The sequence below is a fragment of the Papio anubis genome, chromosome 9 (assembly GCF_008728515.1).
Source record: "Papio anubis isolate 15944 chromosome 9, Panubis1.0, whole genome shotgun sequence".
NCBI lineage: Eukaryota > Metazoa > Chordata > Mammalia > Primates > Cercopithecidae > Papio > Papio anubis.
In genome coordinates this window covers 101,294,192-101,314,152 of record NC_044984.1, presented here as the reverse complement: position 1 = coordinate 101,314,152, position 19,961 = coordinate 101,294,192, and the positions used below count along the sequence as shown (strand labels likewise).

The following is a 19,961-nucleotide window of genomic DNA, read 5'->3' as shown; positions in this document are numbered from 1 at the left end:
GGTGGGAGGATGTCTTGATCTGGGGGGTTTGAGGCTGCAGTGAACTATGATTGCACCCACTGCACTCCAACCTGGATGACAGGGTGAGACCTTGTCTCGGGGGTGGGGTGGTGGTGGGAAATCCATTACTGAGAAAAAGAAGATGAAAAAATCCTGTGTTTTATCGTTCTTTTTTCACCACTGTTAAAGTGAAGTAATATTTTAATTGTTTTTTTATGGTAACTACCTCACATCCTACTCTTTGGACCTAGTTGTACAGTGCAGAGTTGAGAAATTCTTAGGCCTGAGATTTACCATCATCATACAAGAGGTCAAAGATTCAGTTTTTTTGTTGTTGTTTTGAGACAGAGTCTCACTCTGTCGCCCAGGCTGGAGTGCAGTGTTGCAATCTTGGCTCACTGCAGCCTCTGCCTCCTGGGTTCAAGCGATTCTCCTGCCTCAGCCTCCCAATTAGCTGACACTACAGGCACGTGTCATCACACACGGCTAATTTTTTGTATTTTTTAGTAGAGATGGCGTTTCACCGGGTTAGCCAGGATGGTCTTGATCGCCTGACCTTGTGATCTGCCAGCATTGGCCTCCGAAAGTGCTGGGATCGCAGGCATGAGCCACCGTGCCCGGCCAAAGATTCAGTTTTAATGTGAATAAATAAACCTTTCAGTAAAAGACTATTTCAGCATAAGCACTGGTATGCTATTTATAAATAATGTAAGAGAACTTTTTTTTTTTTTAATTAGGGAGATTTTTGGAAAGCTTTTTCAGTTTGGTGTAAATAGTGGTCAAAAAGAATCACTAAAAGGGAAAGAAAAGGCATCAATCATCGTGCTCTACTTGAGCAGATACACTATGTTCGAATACAGTTTTCTCCCCTTAACTAGAAATCCTACTTGTGGTTGAGGGATTTAGGACATTTTACTCATTCAGCAAATACTTCTATTCTTACTGCCAAAAACTGTACTGACGACTTGGAAAAATTACATTGAGAGAACCAGGATTTTGAATGAACCTGTGCAAAGTCCTTACGTTTTTCATATTTGCTTAAAATAAATTAGTAAATTTGAGATATAAAAGACTATCAGTGTTTTTAATGCATCCCTTACAAGCTAGAATTTTCAAGATCTTCTCACAATTCAAATGTGTTTGTAATTTTCTTTTACATAATATGCATAATTATAAGTTATTTTCCCCTTTTCTTCATTCAAGGTTTTCTTTCTGATTATATGGTCCTAGAAATGCACTGTTTAAATATTTGGGCTGGAAAAAACTTTGAGTAGCATTTATTTAATACAGTTGGAATAGCTGATTTGTCAGTTTCAAGTTTTGATTACAATGGACGGGGTTATATGTATTGTAATTCCTCACACAATTACGTGGAGCCCTGATACAAGCTTCCGGCACCCTGGTGCACATTTCTGCTCCCTCCCTCCTGACCAGTGATGGCAGCTTGCAGTTCTAAGTCCTGAGTTTACATTCCTTAACTTCCTTTTCTGTATCCTAATTTCCTTTTCCTAAGTACAAATGACTCACTTCGGTTAGTCTGGACCCCAAATCGTTTTATATCAGGAAAAAGTATGCAGTAAATCTATGCATAATAGAGTTTTTATATTCAGATAACTCAGGGGTTGCTGGACAAACACCCCTCAGCTGTACACTTGAGTTGCTCAGATCATTCTAGAATATCCTAGAGATCAGAGGTGATCTTGAGGAGCCAGGATTCTTGGTGCTACTCTGTGGAATTAAAAATGCATGTGTGAGCGCCTCTCAGTAAAGCCTGTTGAGCCTAAACTGCATACTGAGACTAGACTCAAAGATTTAGTTAACATTTCCTGAGCTCCTACTGTGTGCCGAGCATTGCTCACAGAAAAATAATCAGTAGCCTCAAGGAATTTACTCCACAGGGTGTGAGGGCAGTCTAAGTGCCAGTGCCACCGATTACGGCAGAACTGTGCAGTGTGCTATGAACACCTGACAGCAGGGACCTCCAGCTGGGAAAACCAGTTTTTCTGACTCCAACTCCACACAAACAGAACCACCAGGCCCAGGTCAGGGCACCCTGTCCTCGATAACACTTAACTCTAGGTGTGATTAGTCACGTTATTAGTTGTTGATATCTCTGCCCTCCACTAGAATATAAGCTCCATAAGGACAGGGAATGTATTTTATTCCCCCTCTATCTTCTCATTGCTATTTCAATATGCTTTGCGCTTAACAGGCCTGCCATAGATACTTGTTTTTTGGATGGAGAAATGTGAAAATAAATGAGAGAGACGTTGAGCCTGGCTTTAAGGAGAAATTAACGTGTTTAGTGTATGAGATTGGGCATCACCGGTAATAATTAGAATGGAAACCACTTGGCAGTTTATCAGAAAAGGCGAGTATTTAGGTGAAGGTGGCAAGGAGGGGGAGAACGGAGAATGGCTTTTAAAGACGAATCAGTCGCTAACTGCTGGGGTAGGGTGGGGGCGGGGAAAAGTTTAGATGTGTTTCAAAGAATTTGGGGTTTTTTTAAACATTTCTTTTGTAAGTTGGTTCTTTACCTAATTGAATTATTTTGGGAACTGTGATTGGTTCTATCTTAAAGATATAGCGGTTTCTGTTACTTCTTTTTTTTTTCTTATATTTTCTAAGCGTCAAAGCTACTGGAACTCCGCTTCCTAAAATGCTAAGGAAAGGGTGTGAAAATGCCAGATGCCCCCCGCCGGCACAGGCTCGGCTCCCTGGAAAGCCGATTCCCACTCCCACTCCCCCTTGTGGTGCGGGGAGGGACGCGTAGTTGTGTCCTGCGCTCTGGCTGCGCTGGGACGTGGGGGCGTGTCTGCGGGGGGTGGGGTGTCATCTCCCGAGACCTGATTGGCCATGGGTGAAGGGGCTGGTGGCCTGGTTGACGCTGCCGAGGACTGTCGGGAGCTTCTTGGGACAGAGGACCGAGACCCAGGCTCTAGGCCTCAGGGGGACGGCGGACCGTGTGGAGGCTGACCGAAGAGAGAGGGAAGGACGAGGCCTGGCCCCCGGGACTCCCTGTGCTTTGCTTGGAGCTGACGCCGACGGGTGAGTCGCCCTCTTCCTCTGCTCCCTTCCTCACCTGCGGCGCCGTGGCGGAGATCAGGGTCCGCAAAACCCCACGCATCACCAGACGCTCAGCTCAGCCTGCCAGGTTTCTCTGGAAAAGCGGAGGCCCTACAGTGAATGTGCGGCCTTTTGATCGGTCCCGGAGATGATCTTCCGAAGACCCTCGTTTTTCCTTGCTTATAAACGTTGGTCAGTTTGAAACTGGCAGCAGGGCATACGTGTTACGAAAGAAGAACTCTACTGAAGCCAGTGGTGGTGTAGAGAAGATCATACTAACCATAACTGTGTGTATTACGGAAGTGAATTTCACTCCTCAAAAATGCTTAAGAAACAAGCATCCTAGAACAGCCCACATTGTGATTTAACGAACATTTACCAAAAGCATTACTTTATGTGGGGGCACAGGGCTAAGAGCAGGACTCTGGAGCCAAGCTGTGGGGTTTGAATCCAATTCTGCCTTTTTTTTTTTTTTTTTTTTTTTTTTTTTTTTTTTTTTTAAGCTAAGCAACCTTGGGCAAGTTCCTTTACTTGTGTCTGTTTCTTCATTTTAAAATGGGTGGTGGTTGTGATTTAATGATTTAGTATATGTGAAGAGTTTTCTGCATATTCTAAGTGATTTGTGGTATTAACTCGTTTGATCTTTGCAGTCACCCAGGAGATAGTGTCACCATTTTCCTGATGCCAAACTGAGGCTCAGAGAGGAGAAGTAACTTCCTCAAGTCTCAGCACAACTGTTGTCCAGGAATCAGGCAGTCTGTCTCTGGTAACCCAGTTTTGCCCACTGCATTAATTTACTGCATCCACTTGTTCACTCAGTTTCACCTGACAAATACTGATTTTGTCTCTGTGTGGAACAAGTTCTTTGCTGGGTGCAGGGAATAAAGCAGAACACCGTTCAGTTCCTGCCTTCCCAACGCTTGTAAATCTAGTGCAAGTTGTTCATGGCCGGGTTGCAGGGTGTCCATGAATCCTGCTAAAATCATTTGCAAAATGTTGTGAGTGTGGGTCTTTTCTTCTGGAAAGAGAGTCTGTGACTCTCAGGTTCTAAGTTGATCTGTGATCCAAATGGAGGGATGAAGAAGTGTTGGTTTAGCAGACCTGTGCCTAGTATGCCTGATATACAACTTGAACTTCAAACAAATAGCAACATAATTCCTACTGGTTGAAAGAATAAAGAACATAAGAGCATGATAAGTGCTGCAGTAGAGTCCGGAGCAGGGTGCTGTGGAAGAGCACACAGAAGGCCACCTGGCCAGGAATGCCTCCTGGAGGCAGTGAAGGTAGTTGGGTGAAGGGTAGGGAAGTAGTTCTTTGGAACACTGTGGTGACCAGTCTCTGTCCATGTGGAGTGTTGAGACAGAAGCATACACGAACAGCTGCAGCTGTTGTACCACTTGTGTACAAGTGTAGAAGTCGTCCATGGTGCCATGAAATCCTATAATGAGGACAGGAGGCTTCATGTATTCATGAAGATTAGAAAAGTTTCCTTGAGAAAGTGACACTTAGGCCTAAGAGTTGGAGCATTTTGGGCATGGAATCTGACCCACAGTCTTCAAAGACCACATGGTAGAAACCAGTAGAGCACCAGGGACTGACAGGAAGCAAATGCAGCTGGTGCAGGAGAGGGAAATGGGGATTAGGGTGGTAGCAGAGCCCAAAGAGGCCCTGTAGCCTGGTAAGGCATTTCTATGTTTTATTTTATTTTGTCTTTATCCTAAAATGCCATTGGAAAGTTTATTGCAGGGAGCTGACAAGATCACATGTTGAGAAGAAGTTGGAAAGAATCCCAAGTGGATTAACTGAATATCTGGATGAGGACAAGATCTGTGGGGAGAGACTGTAAGGTAAGAAGAAGAGAGGTCTAGAACCAAGCCTTGAAGGTGAGCTTGCACGGGAGACAGATAGAGGATGGCCAGAGGTATAGAAAGGGAGAAGAATCAAAAAAGTGAGGTGTCCAGGAAGTCAAATGAGAGAATATTTCAAGGAGAAAGTGGTCAACTCTGCTAAAAGCTGCAGAAGTCAAAAGAGATAAGGAAGGTTGGGTGTGATGGCTCATGGCTTGTATTAGTCCTTTTTCAGGCTGCTGATAAAGACATACCCAAGACTGGGCAATTTACAAAAGCAAGAGGTTTAATGGACTTACAGTGCCACATGGTTGGGGAGACCTCACAATCATGGCAGAAGGTGAAAGGCAAATCTCATATCATGACAGACAAGAGAAGAGAATGAGAGCCAAGTGAAAGGGGTTTCCCCTTATCAAACCATCAGCTCTCATGAGGTTTACTCGCCACCATGAGAACAGTGTGGGGGAAACTGCCCCCATGGTTTAATTATCTCCCACTGGGTTCCTCCCACAACACAAGGGAATTATGGGAGCTACAATTCAAGATGAGATTTGGGTGGGGACACAGCCAAACCATATCACGCCTGTAATCTCAACACTTTGGGATGCCAAGGTGGGCAGATTGCTTGAGCTCAGTTCAAGAGCAGCCTGGAAACGTGGTGAAACCCCATCTCTACAAAAAAAGAGATAATAATGAAAACTACTCATTGGCTATAACCACATGGAAGTTATCTTTATTGCAAGCTATATAAGTAGAAGAGGAAATAGAGAGAGAGAGGGTTTGGGCAGGGAAAGGAAGAGCAGTGGAGAGAGAGAGGGTTTGGGCAGGGAAAGGAAGAGCAGTGGAAAGAGATAGGGTTTGGGCAAGGAGAGGAAGAGCAGTGGAGTGATGGCTGGAGCATCAGAGGAGGATACACCTGAAGGAACGAACACTTGAGAAAGAAGGGCTTGAGAGTTCTCAGGCCAGAAAGGCTGGGCTCAGCATAGGAGCAGGAATGACCCTGGATAATGAAAGCTGTGATTGTAGGGAAGGGGAACTAGTGATAGGTTTATGTCTGCTAAGAGGAGCTGCTCTCCTTTCTTTGTACAGATAGGAGGCCAGGGCACTGGTTGTGAGTGAAGGTGGGTATGGAGGTAGGTGGGAAGCTAGAGGTCTGAGTTGAGAAGATTTGAGATAGTTGGTGGGAAGGGTGGAAGAGTGAGTCAACCAGAGCTTGTATGAGGATGGTCTGGCAGGGGGAGACAAGTATGCAGCAAAGACCGGAAATAAACCTCTTGGCCCCACGGGGGAATTGCAAAGTAGGGGTATGAGGATGGAGGCTAATTAGAGACAAAAGCTACATTTAACATATGATAAAGGAGGCATCATAATTCATGGGGAAGGAAAGGATTGTTCAGAAAATGATACTTGGAGAGAAGTAAACTATTGATAAAATCTATTTAGATTCTCAGCTCACACCCAGAAATTTCAAATGAACTTAAGGAGCTAAGTTTTAAAATTCAAACAAAAATATGGGAGGAAATATGGATGAATTTTTGCTGATCATCTGGTACTTAAAAGCAGTAAGGATCATCAAGGAAAACTTCCCTGACCTTCCTTTGACCACGTGAAATTACCTGCTTTGTTCTAACAGATGCTGTAATATGAACTTTAATAACATTATGCTAAATGAAATAAGCTAGACACAAAAGACAATTATTATATGACCCCACATATAAGAATTACCTAGAATAGACAAATTCATAGAGACAGAAAGTAAAATAGAGGTAACTGGTGTCTGGAGGAAAGAGGGTATGGAGAGTTATTGTTTAATGGGCACAGAGACAGAGTTGGTGTTTGCGATAATGGTCGTGGTGGGACAACATTGTGAATGTACTTTAAGCCACTGAATGGTACACTTGAAAATGGTTTAAATGGTAAATTTTTTGTTATTTATATCTTACCACAATTTAAAAAGGGGCTGCTTTGGTATGCTAAAATATACCATCAACAACTGAAAATGAGCTGAAGAAAATATTATATTTTCAAAAATGAGATTATATTTCTTAATTCATAGAGTTTATACAAGTCAATTTTTAAAAAGCAGAATGATTGCAGTTTTACAAGTCAGGAATGGTTGATTCACAAAAGGAAAGAAAGGTGAAGAAAATAGTTTAATTATGAAAACATCACCCTCATGAATAATAAAAAGAAGTTGAATTAGTGTTATATCATTTTTCACATATCAAAATAAAAACTGATGAGAGAATCACTCATACTGCTTGGGAGAATGTCAACTGAGATAGTTTTTCCGACAAGAAATTTAGCAACTTTGCTTTCCCAGTGTTCACATATCTCCTCTTCAGTCAGGAAATCTACTTCTAGGAATTCATCCTAAAGGAAAAGCATATGAAATGTGGACATTTATTCAGCATATAGAAAAAATTACACATAGCCTAAATGCTCAATATAAGGAATGAATTACAAAATAATAGTATATCCATCCCATATACCAAGCACTCATCTTAAATGTTTACAGAGCACTTTTGATAACACGATTAGATACTTACTATGAATCAAATAGAAGCAGAAAAATAAATTAGATACATATGTATGTATTATGTGTTCATTACATAGGAGTCACAACATTCATACTTTTCACTTTCATAGTCAGCTGTGTTTGCTCATCAGAGACGAAGCAAGACACATTAACTGGTAAAGATGACTCACCTGAACACATCATAGTTCATAGCCAACTACTTCATCTGTGTGGTGTCTGCATAAGAGATTTTCAAGAAAAATTCTGAGTCTTTGTAATTTTCACTTTATAGGCTGAATTCAGAACCTAAGTCCCATGTGTAGGGAAGGTACCACACAGGAGACCAGTAATACACTATCTTTCAGCAAGTCCAGCACAGCCAGGAGTTCCTCGGGGTTGGAACAGATCCTGTTCTCTGGCTAAGCACTAGATCTGCAGTTGGCTTGGTTGGGGGTTACATTATACAGAATAACAGATCTTTAAACATTAGAACGACATGGACCATGGCAAGGTGCACCCCTTGACAGAGGCTCCTGCACAGTGAGGCTAAGGGAACAGCAGCTGTCTGCATTTCCTGCTTCCTCCAGGCTGAACTGTGATGTGTTCAGGTCACACATCATCATGTATGCCAAAATATGTACAGTTGTCTTCGGGTCGTGGGGATTGTGAAAGAGTTTTTCCATTTCCTTATACTTTTCAGAAGTTGGCAACTTTTCCGCATTGAATGTGCATTGCTTTTATAAGCAGTTATTTCGGGAAACAGAAGCATTTAAAATCCATTCTTTAGGCCGGGCACGGTGGCTCACACCTGTAATGCCAACATTTTGGGAGGCCGAGGTGGGTGGACCGCTTGAGCTCAGGAGTTCCAGACCAGCCTGGGCAACATGGCAAAACCCTGTCTCTACAAAAAGTACAAAAATTAGCCAGGCATGGTGGCTCATGGCTGTAGTCCCAGCTACTCAGGAGGCTGAGGCTGGAGAATCACCTGAGCCCGGGAAGCAGAGGTTGTGCAGTGAGCCAAGATCACACCACTGTACTCCGTCCAGCCTGGGTGACAGAGTGAGACCCTGTCTCTAAAATAAATAAATAAATACTTTTTTGGTTTTCAGTTCTCTTTGTAAATAATCTAAAGTACAATTTAAAGTCATGCTACTACAAGACTTTTAGCTCCAGAAATTTTACTCTGTACCAGGCATTGTGCAAAGTACTTGACATACATTTTAACCCTTATAGTTTTCCTGTAAGGCTTAGATTCTGTTCTCTCCATTTCACAGATTGCTGCTAGTAATACTCATTGAATAGTTAGTGTGAGGCGCTGTTCTAATTACTGCTGTCTTGTTTTATCTGAGGCTAGCTTACACAAGGCTGCCCCTTAAGCTAGAGCCAGGATTGGGTGTGGGTGGTTGGCAGCAGCCCATGCTCCTCCCCCGTGGTACAGAGGTGCAGCCTGAGCTTGTGGGGTCACACAACAGGGAGTGGGGAGTGGGATCCCAGCCCCGATCTGCCTGTGCTTCATCATGCTGTGCCTCCTCCTTCCTGTCAAAGTTGATGGCCTTCTTACAAAGTTTTTAAAATAATATTTTCATCTTGGCTAACAGTATTAGGACTATTATCTGAAGAAAATTCTGGTTGAACCACTAAGAGTAAAACAAGCTATGCCTTCAATTATTTTAGTCTCCATAGGCGCTCACAGTGAGCTAAACCAAAATGGGAAACCAAAATGGAAAGAGTATTACCTAATTTTCCTAACAGAATAATCATTTATTTGGATTAGTTAAGACAGGGCTGAAAGTGAAGAGTCCCCAGCATATATGGCAAGGGCGTTTAAATTAGAGTCAGGGATTGGAAATGGCTGCTTTCTGCTTTTCTTTCAGACCTATAAAGAGTGAGGGAAGGCTGCCAACAGGCTAAATTGACCCGCACTATACACTTTTGTGGCAAGGCTGAGACACTTACAACACTCTCAGGTACTAAAACAAACCAGATGTATTTTCATTACCAGAGACAAAAGAAATAGCGATGAAGGAGTTCATTATGCTCGTTATGCCACTCTTAACATACTGACCATTTTTAATTAAAGGCACCTGAAAAATATCATGTGTAAGATCTGACCTGTTTCTTAAAAACAGATAAAATTCCCATGTGAGAGACACCCTCCCTACACCAAAAGGAGTAACCTCCTTAACCTCAAGGATGAGAAATTGATACCAAAACATTTCTGCACTGTCCTTATTAAAATAACTTATCTTTTAGGCCTCCCCATGTAATTCAGTTGCTTCTTCACAGCTGTCTATTTTTTGTGCAACTCAGTACATAAATAACTGACTCTAACTTCTTCTTTGGGTCTCTGATTCCTTATGAGGGCTCCCATGCCACGTAAACTTGTATTAAATAAAGTTTATGGCCAGGGGCAGGGGCCCACGCCTATAATCCCAGCACTTTGGGAGGCCGAGACAGGCAGATCATGAGGTCAAGAGATCGAGACTATCCTGGCCAACATGGTGAAACCCCATCTCAACTAAAAATACAAAAATTAGCTGGGCGTGATGGCGCGCACTTGTAGTCCCAGCTACTCGGGAGGCTGAGGCAGGAGAATCACTTGAACCCAGGAGGCGGAGGTTGCAGTGAGCCGAGATTGCACCACTGCGCTCCAGCTGGGCTACAAACTGTCTCAAAATAAATAATCAAAGTTTAAAAAAATAAGTTTGTTTTTCTCCTGTTAATGTATCTTATGTCTAATTCTCAGGTCCTGTCACGACCCTAAGAAGATGGAGGTGTTTTGCTGCCCCTACAGAGGCAAAGACTGTTAATGTATCAGACACAGTATAGCCATCTCAAGATACCTAAAGATGTCAAGTGGATAGCTTATTACACTGTTCTGAAAGTAGAGGCACTTTTCCTCAGCTGACCTGGTTTTCCATGGCACCACGGGAACAGCCACGTGGCATTTTTTCATTTTACCCAGCTAGGGATTACTGGTGCCCACCACCACACCCTGCTAATTTTTGTATTTTTAGTAGAGATGGGGTTTCACCATGTTGGCCAAGCTGGTCTCAAACTCCTGACCTCAGGTGATCCGCCCACCTTAGCCTCCCAAAGTGCTGGAATTACAACTTATTCTAATTCTGGATTTATAAAAGGGAGCTTTGTTCACATAATTCTAAAAAAAAAAAAAAATCCACATTTAACATAAAATAATTGGCCCATTTTGGGTGATAGTTATTCAGCAAAATATTTAATGTATAAAATTAGAGATGACCCTTCCCCTATTCCCTCTTTAAATATCTGCTTCCACTAAACATCAACTTAATAATGTAAAACATTTTTTAATAAACCATGTTTGTGTGTGTGTGCATAATACAGCCCTCCTAGAAGAAAAACAGTTGTGGAAAAGGAAATTTGTATGAAAGTAACATTTGAGATCTGTGAACCTTTGAACTCTTTCGTCTTGCTGCTCTTCTGTAAAATGGAAGTAACTCAACAGTGTATTTACAAAGTATAAGATGTCAAAGTTGTGGAGAAGTGTATTACAATTCAATTATTTAGGAGGATTTTTGATTTTTTTTTTTTTGAGGAGTTTCACTCTTGTTGCCCAGTTTGGAGTGCAATGGCACAATCTCGGCTTACTGCAACCTCCAGCTCCTGGGTTCAAGCAATCCTTATTTAGGAGGATTTAAAAAAATATTCCACATGAGTAGTTTTCTTGTCTAATTTAAATCCACTTTATTTCCAGATGTTGTAAACAGCTCAAATTTGTAAGTGTATGTGTTCTGAAAGTCAACACCCTTATACTAAAAACCTTTATCTTTTTACAGATAGAATGAGTCCATTTAAGTCCCAGGACGGTGGAAAGTAACTAGTGGATTGCAGCCATGTTGTGGAAGCTGCTGCTGAGATCCCAGTCCTGCAGGCTGTGTTCTTTCAAAAAGATGCAATCACCTCCAAAATACAGACCTTTCTTAGCATGCTTCATCTATACAACTGATAGACAGTCGAGCAAAGAAAATACAAGAACAGTGGAAAAGCTCTATAAATTTTCAGTTGACATCAGGAAAATTCGCAGATTAAAAGGATGGGTACTTTTAGAGGATAAAACCTATGTTGAAGAAATTGCGAATATTTTACAAGAACTAGGTGCCGATGAGACTGCTGTAGCCAGTATTTTGGAACGCTGCCCGGAAGCAATTGTCTGTAGTCCAACCGCTGTTAACACCCAGAGAAAACTCTGGCAGTTGGTCTGCAAAAATGAGGAAGAGTTAATCAAGTTAATAGAGCAGTTTCCAGAATCTTTCTTTACTATTAAAGACCAAGAAAACCAGAAGCTGAATGTTCAGTTCTTTCAAGAGTTGGAACTAAAAAATGTGGTCATTAGCAGACTTTTGACTACTGCATCTAATGTTTTTCATAATCCTGTTGAGAAGAATAAGCAAATGGTAAGAATTCTCCAAGAGAGTTATCTAGATGTAGGTGGCTCTGAGGCCAACATGAAAGTTTGGCTACTAAAACTGTTAAGCCAAAACCCATTTATTTTGTTAAATTCTCCCGCAGCTATAAAGGAAACACTAGAATTTCTCCAGGAGCAAGGTTTCACAAGCTTTGAAATTCTCCAGCTTCTGTCCAAACTCAAAGGATTTCTTTTTCAACTTTGCCCAAGAAGTATACAGAATAGTATTTCCTTCTCTAAAAATGTTTTTAAATGCACAGATCATGACCTGAAGCAATTAGTTTTGAAATGTCCTGCCCTTTTATATTATTCTGTTCCAGTTTTAGAAGAGAGAATGCAAGGATTATTGAGAGAAGGAATTTCCATAGCTCAAATAAGAGAGACGCCAATGGTTCTTGAATTAACACCACAGATAGTACAGTACAGGATAAGGAAACTGAATTCCTTAGGCTATAGAATAAAGGATGGACATCTAGCAAATCTAAATGGATCAAAAAAAGAGTTTGAAGCTAATTTTGGCAGAATTCAGGCCAAAAAAGTAAGGCCATTATTTAACCCTGTGGCACCATTAAATGTTGAAGAATGACATACTGACTGATGTTGCTTCTTTCTAGCACTGCAGGGTGAAACTAACTAGCAAAGACAAAAATTCAGGCAGTTTGTAGGCACCAGTAATTTAAGAACCTGCTTAGCTTCTGGGTTGTATTTGAGTTATCTCTAAATAGATAAATTCTGACTCATTTGCCATATTATAAAATATAAATTGTATGTTTTAATAAATAAAGTTGGTAACTTTTACCTTAAACCATTATTTCAAAAACTCATGTACTATTAAATGGCATATCAGTGTGACACTTTATAAGTGAATCACTTCTAAGAAATGGACAAGTGCTTAATTCAAGGTGTGGATACATTTTTATTCATACAGCACATTTCATCTTAGGATGCAAATCCAGTCTTTCTCAATACTAGCCATGAAACATCACTCTACTGTGGTCCGAATTCTGTAGCTTAATGTTACGTGAACTATCAGCAAACTTCTATACCTTTTTTTTTTTTTTTTTTGGAGAAAAGTTCATCTTGTGTTTAGAATAAATGACTGTCTTTGAGAACCAAGTATTACTCATCCAAAAAGAAGAGTTGGAGCCTACTTGTCTGGTCAGTTTGTTTAGAATTGACCATTATGGTAACTCTTATAAAACACCATGCACATTCATTACTTTCCTCATTTTACACATGAGGAAACTGAAGCTGAGAGAAGCCACTCAGCTGCCAAATGGCAGAGTCCAGGTTTATTAACTGGGCCCGACTTCTGTTCAAACCTTGTGAACTGGAAGGATTACTTATGAATTGACATAAGAGAAGTCACCCCTACCTGACAGGCCAAAAGGAGTAAGTACTAACAACAAATTCGGGGACATGTATGAAAACCTCTCCGTAAAATGTTCTAATTCAAAATTTTCTAATTTATATAAATGGAGCTTTTTAGAAAACATTCTGAAAATCCAGGTCTGCCTGTAAGAGAAAGTGGGTGATGGTTAGTACTAATTTTAGGGGTGGTGTTTCAAGTTTCCATTTCTGAACCTTGTTCCAAGCTAAACACACCCAGATAAAGAACTGACTGACTTTCAGCTGTGAAGTCTGAACTTTGTAACAAATGCACAGCCAAACAACTGACTGACATCTGTGCACTATTTGTACATGGCTTAAGTATAATGAAAAAATTATGAAAAATGCAGGCAGTATCCTCACTCTTCACTCCTTCAGCAAATGCAAGTAACCCTTACTATCCAAATCTGTTTGCCTCCTAGAGGGAGCTCTGTATGTAAGTGCTTTACGATTCTAAAAGTACCGTTGTTCACTGTTCTACGGATGAGGAGACTCAGGAGTAAGTCACTTACCCAAGGTCATGCAGTAATGTTTGTTCAAGAATAGCAGCTAGTACAGTTAGAGCAGGGTCGAGTGGTTGGGAGGAGAGAGGCGGCACAGGTCCATGTAAGGAGCAGAATCTCATTTGAAGTGTGATGGGAAACCCTTGGAGAGTTTTTAGTTTATGCTTCTTGTCCTGACATAAAGAGTCAGTGGCACTCTTGCTCTTTCACTCTTAAGTGTCTCAGCTGGGAAAACATTATATGTGATATGGCTACCTTGGTAGTTAGATGTCAATTTTGAGATGCCTATTAGACATCCTAGGAGGAATGTCAAACAGGCAAATGGCTAAGTCTGGAGTTGAGTTTCAGTCAGAACTGAAAATACATATTTGGGGATCATCTGCCTATCTATGATATTTAAAGCCATGGCTCTAGATTAGACTGCCTGGGGAGAAAAAAAAAAGTGCAGATTTGGAGTAGGGTAGTTGGCCAAGCCTGGAAAAAGACTGGTCAAAGCAAGAAGTTGGTCACAGGAAGAAACAAGGGCATGGTCAATAATAATGAAGCCACTGAGGGGTCAACTAAGATATAGAGAAGTGACGAATGGGTTTGGCAAAAAGGAAATAATTGGTTCACACTATAGAGTGATTCCACCTGTAATCCCAACACTTTGGGAAGCCAAGCAGGAGAATCGCTTGAGACCAGGAGTTTGAGACCACCCCGGGCAACACAGTGAGATCCTGTCTCTACAAAAATTTTTAAAAATGTTTTAAATCAGCCTGGTGTGGTGGCACACACCTGTAGTCCTAGCTACTTGGTAGGGTGAGGCGGGAGGATGGCTTGGGCCCAGAAGATCAAGGCTGCAGTGAGCTATGTTCGTACCACTGCACTGCAGCCTGGGTGACATCGAGTGTGAAAGCGAACATACAATAAAAGGGCATATTAGAAAGTTTGAGTGGCTACGTGTACGTTGTGGCCATTAATTTAAAAGGAGACTAGTCAATACAGCAGCAAAATTTAAGTGCTCAGATCTAGGCACGGAGAACCAGAGGTAGTTACAGTTATAGAAATACATTTGTAGCTTACTCTAACTTGATTACGTTCTTAATCAATTATGCAGTATACTGACTTTATTTTCCCTTAGGGCCCATTCCATTGCTTTTGGCTTTTGAACCTCTGAAATTGTTCTGCTTTGCCTTTTTTTTTCCATTCATATGTTCTAACTCAGCTCTTCCTGTGAAACAATTTTAAAAATTCAAAATCAGTAACATAGCAGGGGGAGATATCCTTCCATTAAACACTAGAGTCAAATTCAGCTTCCTCTGTGAAAAAAGGCTCTTTAACAAAATTAGATTTTCTTCAATTTGTGTAAAATCACACTAAATTCATTGCTGTAGCAAAATGTAGTCACCGAAGTAAATATGATCACCTGAAAGACTTCCGGTAAGCTGCGAGTCAGACAGCCTGGTCAATCAAGCATACAGGCCACACTGAATGTCAACACTAGAATAAAGGTCTAGTTACTCAGTAGCCCCATTTCTGTTCCTGGACATAAGCGGAGAAGTTGTGACCTACATTAATTCGAAAGTGATATGGAAAATTCAACTAACATTGAAAGTCAGCCTGTTCTGTATTTGCAAGAGAATAACGATACTTCCTTCATAAGGCTCTCATGCTGATTAAATGAGAAGTATGGACACTACCTGGCAGGTATGCAGATGCCTAGTAAGTATCAATTTTCTACACTCCTCCCCACCCCTTTTAGTCATTTCTTTCCAGTGAGATGTCTAAGTTGGTTCCACAGCTACTTAGAACAGAGAGAAGTGTTCCCTGCTTTATAATCCCTCCATCAGTTTTCAAACTTTGTTGTACACAAGAATTACCCAGAGAGGTTGTTAAAATGCAGTCCTGGGCCCCATCTTGCAGAGATTTGGCAAGTTGGGGTAAAACCTAGAAATCTATACTCTTAATCTTTATTAGGGTTGCTTAAAATATATTTGTATTTCATGGTTGTGTCAGCATCAAAATACATGTTTGTACATTACTATCAAAAAAATTTTAAATTAGCTACAGCACTTTCTGAACTGCAACGTAACTAAAAATGGTAAGATCACCCTGTTTTAAAGTTTCCTTTATTTCTTTAGATCTTTATGAAACATTCCATCTTTTGCAGATCATAGTGCTTTATTAACAAATTCATGTGTTCTTTTCCCATCCCTTTAATACAAAAAAATTATTAATCAGTTATTTTCGTCTGACATTTCACTAAGTACAGAATGCATAATGTCAACATATTAGATCAGCCATTCAAGTGGGTCACATAAGTTAATCCTCATTGTGCCAAATACCCACTCAAAGGATAAGCTGAATAACAGATGCCTCCAGGTGTATACACTAACCTGAATTTCTTGATGTGAACTAGTCCTGTTTAACAGGTCAAATTGCTAGTCTTTCTAAGTAAACTAAAAGAGACTGAAGTATACAGCTGTACATACATATCATCAAATGGTAAGTTCATTTCAACAAGAACCTCTATAACTAACTGTACATTTGTACAGTTTTCTGCTATCATTGCAAAAGCCCCTCTGAACAAAGTTATAGTTTAGAATTTAAAACAATCTTGATGAGACAAAACGTACCGGGTGGCTTTTCTGTAGCAGAAATTAATTACAACCATTTTTCCTCAAGCAATTTTAAAGACAGGCAAAGTTGAAAATAAATATGCAAGCATACAGTAAACAAAATGTCTATACTGAGAAATTCAGATACAAAGCACAGTGGAGTCTATAACTGTAGAAGTTAGAAATACAAACTAGCAATGAAGCAATAATTTCTTCCAAATAGCAGGAAACAAGTTCTCCAATACCATTATTTAGATAATTATTTAGTGCTCACCTGTTGATTTTAGAGGTTTTTTTAATCCCGTCTGCTGATTATGACATTTGACCAGAATCCCAACAAACACCTTAAATCATACTGCATGAAATAAATGACCATTTAATTCCTGATTAGTTGAACTCCTTAATGACTTCAGTTTTGTATATAATAGAAAGGTTCAAGAACCTTTGTAGATTTGCTTACAATTGCTGCTGGTATTTATGAAAGCTTTTAAAAATTATGTTATATTCTTATCCATTTGTTGATTCCACATTAATGTAATTCTCTTAAGTATTTTATAAACAATTAAGCCTTGGGTGTTAGAATGGTCTGTTTCAAATTTTCAGGCATGCTATCTTGACTGACTTACTGCAAGGTATCATCCCCCTTTCCTCCCCTCCACTTATGAAAAAAAAAAAAAAAGTTGGCAGAATGGAGACAAATTTTCAGATTTAAGTATAAAGAAATTTAAGATTTTCCCAGGCTTGGATTATAATCCTTGGTTGACAGGAATGCCAAGTATATATGCCAATTGTTAAATGTTTATGAAATTAAACATGAAACAAAAAGAAAATGAATTCCAGCTAAATCATACTGAGAAGGAATGAGACATGAGACATATTAATAAGATACAACACATTTGTCATCCATAATCAAACACTTCAAATCCCTGACTGAAATTGGCTTGAAAAATGATACAAACTCTACAGCTGCTTTAAAGGACTGTAAGATAACGTGTTTTTAAAGCCTACATAAACCACTGAAGCACTTTTATATATTTTATATTCAAAACTAATCTATGGAGCTCATTTCATTTCATTTAAAATAGTAAGTCCTCACATATTTATGGTTACTTTTACAGTGTTTTTAAAAAAGGAGTACTGCTAATAATTTAAGACATCCTAAACACAGAATAGGTGTGAAGGCTTCTTTTTATATTTTGGGTGTTTTAGGTAATTTTTAAGAACTTAAATTATTTTTGTTCCTCCTTAATAACTCTTCCAAAATACCTTCTGACCAGTAAGTAAATGTTTCTTAGGCACTGTGAGGTGTATTAATGATGAAGCATGAACCCAGGCTGAGAAGTGTACAATTTAATTTTAACTACTGCCAGAACAGTTAACAAGCCCTGTCTTATCCACTGACAGCAGGAAATGCCTTTACCACACTACTCCTGAGATTCTAAAGAGGGAAAACTAATTTCACAAACAACCTTTAAAAGAATCCATAGATGACTCTAAGAACAGCACATATTCAGGGTATTAGAAAAGATGTTTTCTTTTGTAAGGCATCAATGATTAAAATAATAATAAAACGCATGTTTACTAACAAAAGATGGTTAACATTATCATAAAACCATTTATCTTTTCTTTTTAAACTTCTCTAATTCCTGCTAATTTTGTCAGCTTAAATAAGAAATGAATGCCACTTGGCCTAATCAACTATGGTTATAAAAAACTAAGACATCTGAAACTATTAGGCACATCAAAGGTACGGCTTATGTAATTCAAGGTTCCCTTAAGGGGCAGGTGAGTTACCTGGCACATTATACATATGGAACTGTGAAGATCATCTACTAAATTCAACTTTCACATTTTTAGTCAAACTGAAAGACTTATAGTAAATATTCAAACATACCATATCTTCAGTTACAACTGAGTAAGTGTAACATTTTACCAGATAAAAAGCTGGAACTTAAGTATGAGAAACCTTCATATACTGTGCTTGTATTGGTCTCTTCTTTTTAGATGAAAGCCAGTCATCAATACTTTCAACACAGCAGTTTAGAAGATAAACGTCCAAAACAGTTGAGTTGGTTGTAGTCCATAATTTAGCAATTCAATGCCACTGGCATTATAGTGCTGTGGAGCACAAGTGTATCTCCATATTTTAGTCAGATTTGTCTTTCTTCTTTCCTGTTAAGGGCACTTTGTTTACAACAGCAGACCCAACAGCTGTAACACCTCCAGCCACAGCAGATACACCCCCTTTCACCAGCCCTATTCCCATGGAAGGCACAGTTGTAACAGCTGTTTTGGTCACTTCCAGACTCTTTCCACCAATCCAAGCCACACCACCAATGGTGGCACCAACAGCTCCCTTTGTAACACTGAAGATACCCCCAGTCACACGGGACAACATGCCTGGTTGCTGCTGTGGGTGATCTTTCATTGAACCTAATGAGAGAAAATATCATGAGACAATCAAATATAAGTCTTTAAAAGAGCAGTACACATCATTAAGTAACCTAAGACTTCCTCACAATGAGGAGGTTGATTTGATAAGGCCAACCACACCAATTTAAAGATACTGAAGAGCTCTTCCTTCAGGGTATAGTTGTACATGTTTTTACAATATCTTGGTCTAATGCTAAGTCTTAGTATCTATGAGAAGAAATGCTTTAGAAACTAGACAACTTTTGTAAAACAGAATCCTATTTTAAATGTTTCCTTGATTTACGGTTTTGTTAACAAATAACCTTTATTTTACATCCTAAAAGGAAGATGAAAAAATAAAAAGATAAACTATATTTGGCCTTCATTTCCTTGATAGAATTTCATCAACCATTACCGAAACAATCTTCTTTGTAAAAAGCAGTAGTTTTCAAGGTATGGTCTGGGACCACTGCAGATGCCGAAGACCATTTCAGGGGGTCTACAAGGTAAAAACTATTTTCATAATATTATTAAAATATTATCTTAATATTATTAAAATATCATTTGTCTTTTCACTTTCTTTCTATCATGAGTCTACAGCAGTTTTCCAGAAGCAGAATGATGTATAATACAACAGACTGAATGCAGAAGCAGCTGCAAGAATGTAGCTGTCTTGCATTAATCCTAACATTAAAGAGATTTGCTAAAATGTATAAACCAGTATCACCTTGCTCACCATTTCCACAATTTTTTTTAATTATGTTAATATGGGTTTTAATTATGTTAATATGGGTTCTTTTAATGAATAAAATATTCAAATTTCTCAGTTTTTATTGCTAATATGGTAAATACTGACAAAGACATAGCTCTTTGGGGCCTTAATTTTTGAGACTGAAAGACATCCTGAAACCAAAAAGTTTAAGAACCCCTATTAAGTAAATACATTTGGGTGTCTGCTCTATGTCTCCCTTACTGACATATTGAAAGAGCTAACACTATATAAGAATAAAAAACTATTCATCATTTAAAATCATGTTATCTACCTAAAAAATGATTTTTATTCAGACATAAGTAGGACAGAGAAACTACAGCTATGGCTAACACTTAAAATTACTGCCACCATAATTCTTATGAAAGACAGTGTGTGCTTTAAGTATCTAGTTTTTGAAAACTAGAGATATC

General features: G+C 39.4%; 3 protein-coding genes across 9 annotated transcripts in view; 2 read left to right on the top strand and 1 right to left on the bottom strand.

The window, feature by feature from the left end:
* CRY1 (cryptochrome circadian regulator 1) overlaps positions 1-2,293 on the top strand; it is a 106,509-nt gene extending 104,216 nt beyond the window's left edge. The window contains exon 13 of the mRNA XM_009181614.1: positions 2,213-2,293. The gene's annotated coding sequence lies outside the window, so the exon portion shown is untranslated. The remainder of the gene's footprint in view (positions 1-2,212) is intronic.
* Positions 2,294-2,864: 571 nt separating this feature from the next.
* On the top strand, positions 2,865-13,613 carry MTERF2 (mitochondrial transcription termination factor 2). Of its 2 annotated transcripts, none has more exons than XM_009181607.4 (2): positions 2,865-3,048; positions 11,247-13,613. In XM_009181607.4, the coding sequence occupies exon 2, from the start codon at positions 11,304-11,306 to the stop codon at positions 12,459-12,461; it is 1,158 nt and encodes a 385-aa protein (XP_009179871.1). In that variant the 5' UTR covers positions 2,865-3,048; positions 11,247-11,303; the 3' UTR covers positions 12,462-13,613. The 2 variants fall into 2 exon arrangements, with proteins under 2 accessions (XP_009179871.1, XP_009179870.1); XM_009181606.4 differs by having other exon boundaries at positions 2,865-4,913.
* TMEM263 (transmembrane protein 263) overlaps positions 11,130-19,961 on the bottom strand; it is a 24,826-nt gene continuing 15,994 nt past the window's right edge. For 5 of the 6 annotated variants that reach the window (XM_003907094.4, XM_009181608.2, XM_009181609.3 and 2 more), the window contains one exon: positions 15,862-18,800. In XM_003907094.4, the coding sequence (XP_003907143.3) occupies positions 18,514-18,800 (287 nt within the window). In that variant the 3' untranslated portion in view covers positions 15,862-18,513. Of the gene's footprint in view, positions 11,669-15,861; positions 18,801-19,961 lie in introns of those variants that run through there. The other variant, XR_002515833.2, reaches the window with a different exon arrangement.